The sequence below is a fragment of the Sinocyclocheilus anshuiensis genome, unplaced genomic scaffold (assembly GCF_001515605.1).
Source record: "Sinocyclocheilus anshuiensis isolate Anshui unplaced genomic scaffold, SAMN03320099.WGS_v1.1 scaffold834, whole genome shotgun sequence".
Classification (NCBI taxonomy): domain Eukaryota; kingdom Metazoa; phylum Chordata; class Actinopteri; order Cypriniformes; family Cyprinidae; genus Sinocyclocheilus; species Sinocyclocheilus anshuiensis.
This window is the reverse complement of record NW_015540885.1, coordinates 679,717-688,205: the sequence shown is the minus strand read 5'-3', so window position 1 is coordinate 688,205 and position 8,489 is coordinate 679,717. Positions and strand designations below refer to the sequence as shown.

At 37.0% G+C, this 8,489-nt stretch overlaps 1 protein-coding gene across 1 annotated transcript in view; it reads right to left on the bottom strand.

Moving 5' to 3' along the window:
• Positions 1-7,678, bottom strand: part of LOC107688672 (follistatin-related protein 1-like) — a 42,261-nt gene extending 34,583 nt beyond the window's left edge. Inside the window, exons 1-2 of the mRNA XM_016486393.1 lie at positions 7,561-7,678; positions 7,358-7,414 (exon numbers count right to left, since the gene is read on the bottom strand). Coding sequence (XP_016341879.1) covers positions 7,358-7,414; positions 7,561-7,563 — 60 coding nt within the window. The 5' untranslated portion in view covers positions 7,564-7,678. The remainder of the gene's footprint in view (positions 1-7,357; positions 7,415-7,560) is intronic.
• Between the last annotated feature and the right edge of the window lie 811 nt (positions 7,679-8,489).

Here is an 8,489-nt window from a genome sequence, read left to right as displayed (position 1 = left end):
CTGGCCGTACTGAGCCGTACCGAGCCGAGTCGTACCACGCAGTGGAAAAGCGCCATTAGTCATTGACTGCACAAAGTCAGTCTACTTTTGTTGCCTGTACAGAGCACATGCTTGCTACTGCCAATACATCCACAGACAAGCTGCTGTGAACATGTACTGCTGCCGTACAACATACATGATGCATACATACATAAATAAATTACCTGTAGCAGATCTAGGCAGGTGGAGCTGGGGGAGGTGGAGGGTTTCTGAGTTGCTTACAGCAAACACTGAACTAAACTATTTAATTGTTGATAAGCTCATTGGCTGCATATGCAAAAGAGATCAATCAACTTGTGCCATTTAGTAAATTATGTGATAATTAGCAGGTTGCATTAAGGAAACATCAGCCTGCGCCATCTATAGTTTGATGACTGAACTACATATTCACTGTCTGAAATGTTTGTATTTATTACCACTGTCTACTGGACAAAGCATAATGGTAGTTTGTTTCAAATGAAAATTGAGTAGGATGAAGAGGATGAAGAGAATTACACAGAGCACCCAAAAATAAATAAATAAATATTTGAAGTACTCCCTGAGATTTAAGTAAATGTTTGAATAATTGTTCACAGTTCTCTGATGTTGGTTTACACATGACGTGCAAGTACATAGGTTGCTTTATTTATTTAAATTTCACAAGCCCCCGGTTTAAAAAAAATGTTTTTAATATTAAGTATTTATATTAACATAAATATTAATATGTATAAATATTAATATAAAATTGTGTTTTAAAGGGGATGAATTAAGAGATGCTAAATACTAAGCTAAAATCTCTCCACAAAATTGCATGCAAAAAGTTTACTTTTGACTAAAACCTGCTCTGAGAGGTTGTCTGTAAATTTACCTCCTTTAAAGTGTATGCAAAGCAAAACTGTAAACAGTTTGTCCATCTTCAGAAATTAATAAAAAAAAAACTATGACAGGTTTTATGGTAGTAAAATGCTATATTAATCAGATTATTTGTTGAATAGCTGCCTGTTGGAGGGCTATATGTTCCAGTGCTCAGTCTGATCAGTTTTTTTTTGTCTGTGTACACGTGTAAATGGGTGACTTTGGTTGTTGTCACATATTGTTTTTAAATTAACTTTTAAAAACGTAAGACCCCTGCATTTTGCTGCGTGCGCTCTGTCTGTCAAGCTGTTGTTGAACAAAAGAACACCCCTGAGAAATATGTCGGGGTCTGGTGGACCCTAATTACACAAGGCTTTCTTGAGACCGTCGTTTACACATCCCATTTTGAAAACCTGTAATTTTGTGGAGAACACCTATAAGCAGCACAAGAGAGTTTTTTTTTTTTTTTTGATATAACCCAGCATATAGTCTCTTTATTATGTCTTCCTTTACTCTCCTTGTCCCTGTATCACTTCGTGCACCAGTATCAGAATGAGCAGAGCTACATTTCTTGATCCCTTGTGTAATTTCCCTCATCACCTCATCCTTCCCACTGTCTGTTCCTCCATCTCATTACAAGGCTCTTTCAAGCTCTGCCAGCAGTGATGGCTATACAAAACAAGGCCATAAAACATCAGCACAAAGCCAGTGACAAGACAGCGCGCGTTCATAGAGAGACATGGGGGAGGGAATTGTCGAAGGAAAACGGGTGAGAGAAAACAGATGGTAAACAATGCAAACTACAGAACTGTGATGAAGTAGATATGAAAGAAAAAAAAGTAACAGAAAGGAATCAAGATAAGAGAGAAAGCTTATCAAATGTGAGATAACAGTGACAGGGATAAAGAGGAAAAACTGTAAAAACAGAAAAGAGTAGATATGTTTTTTTTGGTTAATATGCATCAGATGGTTTCCAGTCAGAGTATGAAATATATTACAGCTCACAAGCAACACTGCGAGCAACACAACAACCATAGCAAGTTTGCATCAGCCCTGTTCTTCAAACAAAAGACTTTTGTGTCTGCACTAAAGTTCAGTTTTAGTATTCAGCTGTTTTTGTCAGACTAAATCAACACATAAACAGGTCCAGACAGAATCTGCAGACTTTTTCACATTTCTCTTCTGATTTTGGGTAATAAACTGCCGATTGGATTCAAGCTGAAAGATGTTAAATGGAACTAACTAACAACGCTATACTTTTATCGGTAGCTGAAAGCAAACACTTCTGTGGAAATCTGCAAACATTTTAATCAATCGGCGCATTCAGATTCTGTGTAGGTCTATAAATGACTATTAAAATGAAACAAATTCTTAAATGAACAGGCAAACAGTTCCCCATGTTATATGGTCATGTTTGATAATTCAAAAACAATCTGAACTCAGATTCACAACTGTTATGTTAAGAGAGCACAAATACTATGTACTGTATAGTATTCAGAGACTGAGATGAAAAGCTTGAAATATCAGCTCTCTTTTCTCTGTGTCCTATAACCAGGTGATCAGTGTTTATATCCTCTTAATAAAAGACTGACCAGCTGTTTGTGGACATTAGACTCATACCCTGAGGGAGAAAGAATTCCTTCTCCCAGAGCCTCGTTGCAAGAGATTACTGAAAGCATTTTAGTGAAGCTTATAAATACTAACTGTGCTGACAGGAAAAATGCTGTGTATTATTATATGGGGCCATGAAGACATCAAGTCCAAATCCAATGTGTGAGTAACATCCTATCTACTAAAGGCTGGAATACACTACATGGCTTTTCAAAACTGGATGGAATCATAATCTGAAGCTGAAAAAAATCAGAGCCTGTGCACTACATGATTTTCGATGAAATCTGTCAACTCAAATCAGCAGACTGGCTCTGACTTTCAGCTACTATAGTGTTGACTCATCCAGACTGTATATCTGGGAAGTCATGTAATGTTATCCAGCCTTCATCTGGTTGATGGCAGCAGATGTGTCCTTTGCTGCCTATGAAAACCCAAAATGCTTTGTGTGCACTTTGGCGGTTGGTGGAAATAATACCTGATAGAACTAATGAATAAATATACACCGTTAGCCTGATTCCATTTCTACTGAAAAGTAATTATTGTTGTCATTGAAAATGGTTTGGTTATTGCCTAAATGGTTCAGATTTTAGCTATCTAGCTTTAGCAGTTAGCCCCTGCTGGTAGATTCAAAACGCCTCTTTCTCCTTCAACAGACATTCAAAGGTAGCTGTGTATTGTATTTTTTTGGCAAGTTACATTTACATTGATTACAATGGCTGCAAGCTCCACTAAGATGAGAGGGAAACCTCACGGACGGCTCTCGTCAGGTCTTAATGAGTTATTTCTTAGCTCCCGTGAATGTGTTCTGGATCACTAGACATAACATTATGGCGCATTGCAAGCCTGTCTGCAACCAGTTTCCACATGAGGGGCCTTCATACAAAAACACTATGTCCTTGACTGACTGAGTAGTGAGGCAGCTGGCTTTTCTGGCACAACCACTAACATGCATTAGGAACAAAATGATAGCATAGTGCATTTACATTTCTTTCGCTATAACACCATGAAAGACAAAGGCATTACTTCAGGAAAGATCAAAATAAAAATTTCAATACAGTCTGATTTGTAATTCACTCAAATGCACCAACAGAAATCGCAGCAGACCATCATTAGAGCCTAGTTACTCTCTTACTAAAGACCACTCAGCTCCAGGAGACGGGGCATTGTGACCCTGACAGTGTTCTCTTTCACTACACCTCTCTTTTTCTCTACACCTCTACGCTCTCCTTCTCCCTCATTTTCTTTTTCCCTCAGTAACTTCTATTTTTATCAGGGCTTAAAGCGCAGTTGATTCACCTGCTGTAAGGCAGCAGAGAAACACAGGTAGAAAGCAACTCTGCGAGCTGTTTTTGATTGTAGGATTGGATTTAGGTAACTGTGTTATCCTGCTTCTGCTATTACATTTAGTTGTGTTAGAAAAACCCCAGTGCCATGAGAAGAGCTGAAATTCATTCTCCTCCGCAGTTTGTGATAATGTGTTTGTCTGTGCGCGCGTGTGTGTGTGATAATGTTTCACAGTCTTCTTCTATTTTCTTTGTACACTAATGTATACTGTAATCAACAGAGAGAGAGACAGAGGATAAGACTGAAAGAAAGAGAGAGAGAAAAAAAAAGAGATCTTAAAATTGAACTGTTGGCTATTTATTGGATTCTTTTATTGCACACTCAGAGTTGTTCTTTATAGACTGATCCTTAGGCATGCGATTTTTGTGCATGGACATTTGTTCATAAAATTAAAATGCTCTCATCATTTACTCGCCTTCATGTTGTTCCAAACCTGTATGACTTTCTTTCTGAGGAAAATTAAAGATCTTTTGAGAATGATGTCTTGGTGTTTTATTTTGGTTATACAATGGAAGTCAGTGGTAACCAAAAACTGTTTGGTTACCAACATTCTTTCAAACATCTTTTGTGTTCCACAGAAGAAAGAAACTCATACAGGTTTGGAACAACAGGGTGAGTAAATGATGACAGTTAATGATGACAGACCCTTTAATAGTTTAACGTTTCGTGCTGAATGCCAATCGTAAAACCTACAATAAAGCGAAACACTAGCATTCTTAACTTAAAAACCCATTGACTTTCTCCACAGAGAATTGCTTGGCAATAATGTGCAAGCCTTTCAGTTAAGACCTACCACAAAAGGTTGTTAAGCAATGATATATGTTATTACAGTACTATATTGAAGCTTCATTTGTGGTTTGTGGTTCATTCACAATACTTCACTGGATGAGTAATTCATTATGATTATGAAAGAACTGACCTACACGTTCTTGTATCTTTTCTTTTTTTTTTTTTTTTTCAAATACTATTTTGCTTTAAGCTTATGATTTATATTGATGCTTGTTTGGTCTTCTTTACAACTTCTCTTTAAATCTATATGGAGAAAATGAATGGGGAAAATACTTAAGATCCAAGGCTGAATCACAAACAATGAAGAATATACTCCTTCTTTGCCATACTGTATACATGCACACAAATCCATACACTTACATTGTGCATACTCTACCAACCATCCACAAAATCATTCCAGCACCAATTGTCTTGGAAATTCAGTGTGTTTTAATTTGGGGTGACAGACACTCTTTAAGAGCTTGTCTATGTAAGCAGCACATCATGCCTTTAGGGAACACAAGCTCTGACAACTCCAAACCCCCACTGAGTGAGATACAAGAAAGAGACAAACCACAGCATGAACTGTGAATAGCGGAGAGAAGAATCATGCGGGTTACATGACACCCACTATGAGTTGCTGTTCTTTTAGCTTAAGTGTTTTCTTATCAAGCCTGTCAGCATGAAATTACTTATACATAATTCTAGAGCGGTCTACCATTCAATATTGTGCATGTTGTAATACAATAGCATGCTCCAACTACTCTTCATTTGAATGAAAAATTAATGCTTGGGAACATGTGATCTCATGTGATTCCTTTTTAAGACTAAAGCCACTTTGTTTTTAGCACACAGAATATTTGTGCTTGTTTGAGAAACTGCAGATGTTTTACACAGGATGTGCATTCTTGATACGTGTGTCATTGACACAAGGGACAACTTTCACCAAAATGTGTGTTGTTTCTTAAAAAACATAAAGGTAGAATGCATTCTCTTGGATTTCATGAAAAATAAATGCATAGGTAATTTTCACAAATATAGTCCAAGAATGTTTTCATTTGTAAGTGTTGAGTTCCTCTTCTTGTGTGGCTTAAACGCAGCTCACCTGGCAGGTTGTTATTACACTAGAGAGCAAAAGAACACAATTAACCCAACACTAACAAAAACAACATATGGCCCCCATTAGCAGCTGCATCTGAGCATTCAAATCCATGTAAACTCACCGGCCAAACACCTCCTAACAGTTTGTTATCTGATTGGTTTTAACAGCTGTCTGTTTACAGCTCTTTTGAATTTCCAATGCAAAGACCGTTGCCACACACAGAGTTCATTAACCACACAAACACAAACCAGGTGATAATTTGCCTTTTGTGACAACATAAAGGTAGAATGCATTCTCTTGGATTTCATGAAAAATAAATGCATAGGTAATTTTCACAAATATAGTCCAAGAATGTTTTCATTTGTAAGTGTTGAGTTCCTCTTCTTGTGTGGCTTAAACGCAGCTCACCTGGCAGGTTGTTATTACACTAGAGAGCAAAAGAACACAATTAACCCAACACTAACAAAAACAACATATGGCCCCCATTAGCAGCTGCATCTGAGCATTCAAATCCATGTAAACTCACCGGCCAAACACCTCCTAACAGTTTGTTATCTGATTGGTTTTAACAGCTGTCTGTTTACAGCTCTTTTGAATTTCCAATGCAAAGACCACCAACCTCTCACCACACACAGAGTTTATTAACCACACAAACACAAACCAGGTGATAATTTGCCTTTTGTGACAGATGCATCTTGACATCTCAGCTGGTCCAACATTCTTTATAAATTGGGTAAAATGATTAATAGAGTATGTTTTGCAAGAAAACATTTCAAATAGCCTACTATTTTTCTACTTGAAAATGTTTTTCTTTGTAATTATTTGTGAAATGTACTAGCAATTTCTGAGTGAAATTTTTTTTCACCACCAACTTTTTTTTCAGTGCAAATGGGGGAAAAAATTATATGAAAAATGTTTGATTATATAAAAAAAAGTGTCAAGAATTTATTGTCACAAAGTCTGATTTCATACCACGAAAAAAAAGAGTCTGGTTTCATACCACAAACAAAAATAATAAAAAATTTCACAAAGTCTGGTTTCATACCACAAAACAATGTGGTACTTACAGTGCATTCTTTACAAATGGGTAGAAATTACCCAAAGACAATCAAACGCTGTATGTTTTTATTTGTTTACAAATGGCTCTTATTCATAGTTCCAGTGGTTTTGGACATTATACTGACATCTATCTGCCTGGATGCACGAAGCTTGTTTACCAACTGCTGCCACTGCACTTCAAAACTATATAAAAAATAAATATTTTAGTACTAGTAGTATAGTTAGCCAATTGCACGACTGATCACGTGATGTCAACATGACGGCTCTCATAAAGTTGGACCCGCTCCTTGCCGAATAACTTTTTTTTCCCCCCTAGAAGACAGATTTCTGGAGTCATCTAAATGTAACTCAATGTAATTAAAACTGCTTTTCATTATGTGTAAAACTTTTCCAATTAGCAAAAAAAAAAAAAAAAAGGATTTAAAATAATCATCATTAGCCTAGTACTCCCTTGTTTTGTTCTAAGTTGACCGGAATCGTTTCTTCTACAGTTCGTTATGTGCGAGCTGGATTTCAGTAAGACCGTGATCCGGATCCCCATAAACATTTTTAAAAAGACGAGCTCTTCTCTTTAATGAATGCAGGTTTCACATAACTTACCTCGGCATAACAGCAGACTACAGCCAGGAGGAAAAACACGGGTAAACATCGAAACATCTGTAACGGGCGTAGCGGGCGGAGAGAAGAGAGAGAAGAGAGAGAAGGGAGGAAAAGACATTACAAACAGAGAAAGCGTTCGAGGCAACACGACACAAGTTGTTTAGACGGTGTAAAAGATTGCAAATAGTGTTCAGGTTTCTCACCATTTGTGTAAAAGGAGCCGATTGAGCGTGCTGGAGGAGGAAAAGCTCCAAGCGTCTCGGTCCGCTGTAGATGTGGATCTGAGGATGTGATCGCAGGAAGCTCGAGCAGCGCTCAGGAATCCGCTTCTTCCTCCTCCGTGACGTGGCGTGGCCCGTGAAAAGCCGTGGAGCAGATCCAGATGAAGAGCACACACTCCTCAGTGAGTGAGCGACCGACTCAAACTGCTAGAGGTTACAGAGTCTATATTACACCAGGTCAGGGTGCATGCTAGTCCTTGCTTGTGAGGAGGCAAAGCAAAGCAATAGAATATTGTTTTAGGTCAAATGATAGGTTGAAAAGTTGTAAGCTCAAATATAGACAAAACGTAGAGAGAGAAATAGACCGAGACTGATAATAATGTAACATATATGGGCTAGATGAATGAATAAAGACTGCTGCGTCCAGTATGAATGAAAGAATAGACCCATCACAATTCTAGTTTTAATATGAAACTAAATGGAAATTTTGTAATCGCAAATCATTATGGATGTAACGAGATTTTAATTTTCTAAGGGTTGATTTGTATTAAAAAATATATAAAACGCACACACACACTTTATTTAATATAATATAAAGATCTGTTTTTATTAAATACATTTTAAATGCTACTTTTCAAATGCCTAGGTGTCAATTCTATTGTTATAAAATATAAAATTCATAATTAAAATAACAATTATTAAATAAAAAAGCTATGATGTTATAAGTAATGCAAGCAATGATGATACAAAATTTCAGTAACTTTTGAGAATCATTTATATATTTTTTTCAGAAATTATAAACAAATGTCTCTCAGTTGTTGCACCACTTCCATCACACCAATGTTTCCACACTAACAGAGCTTTATTTTGTTTAAAGAACTTGTTTACCAAGGAGACAGCAATGTTGTCAG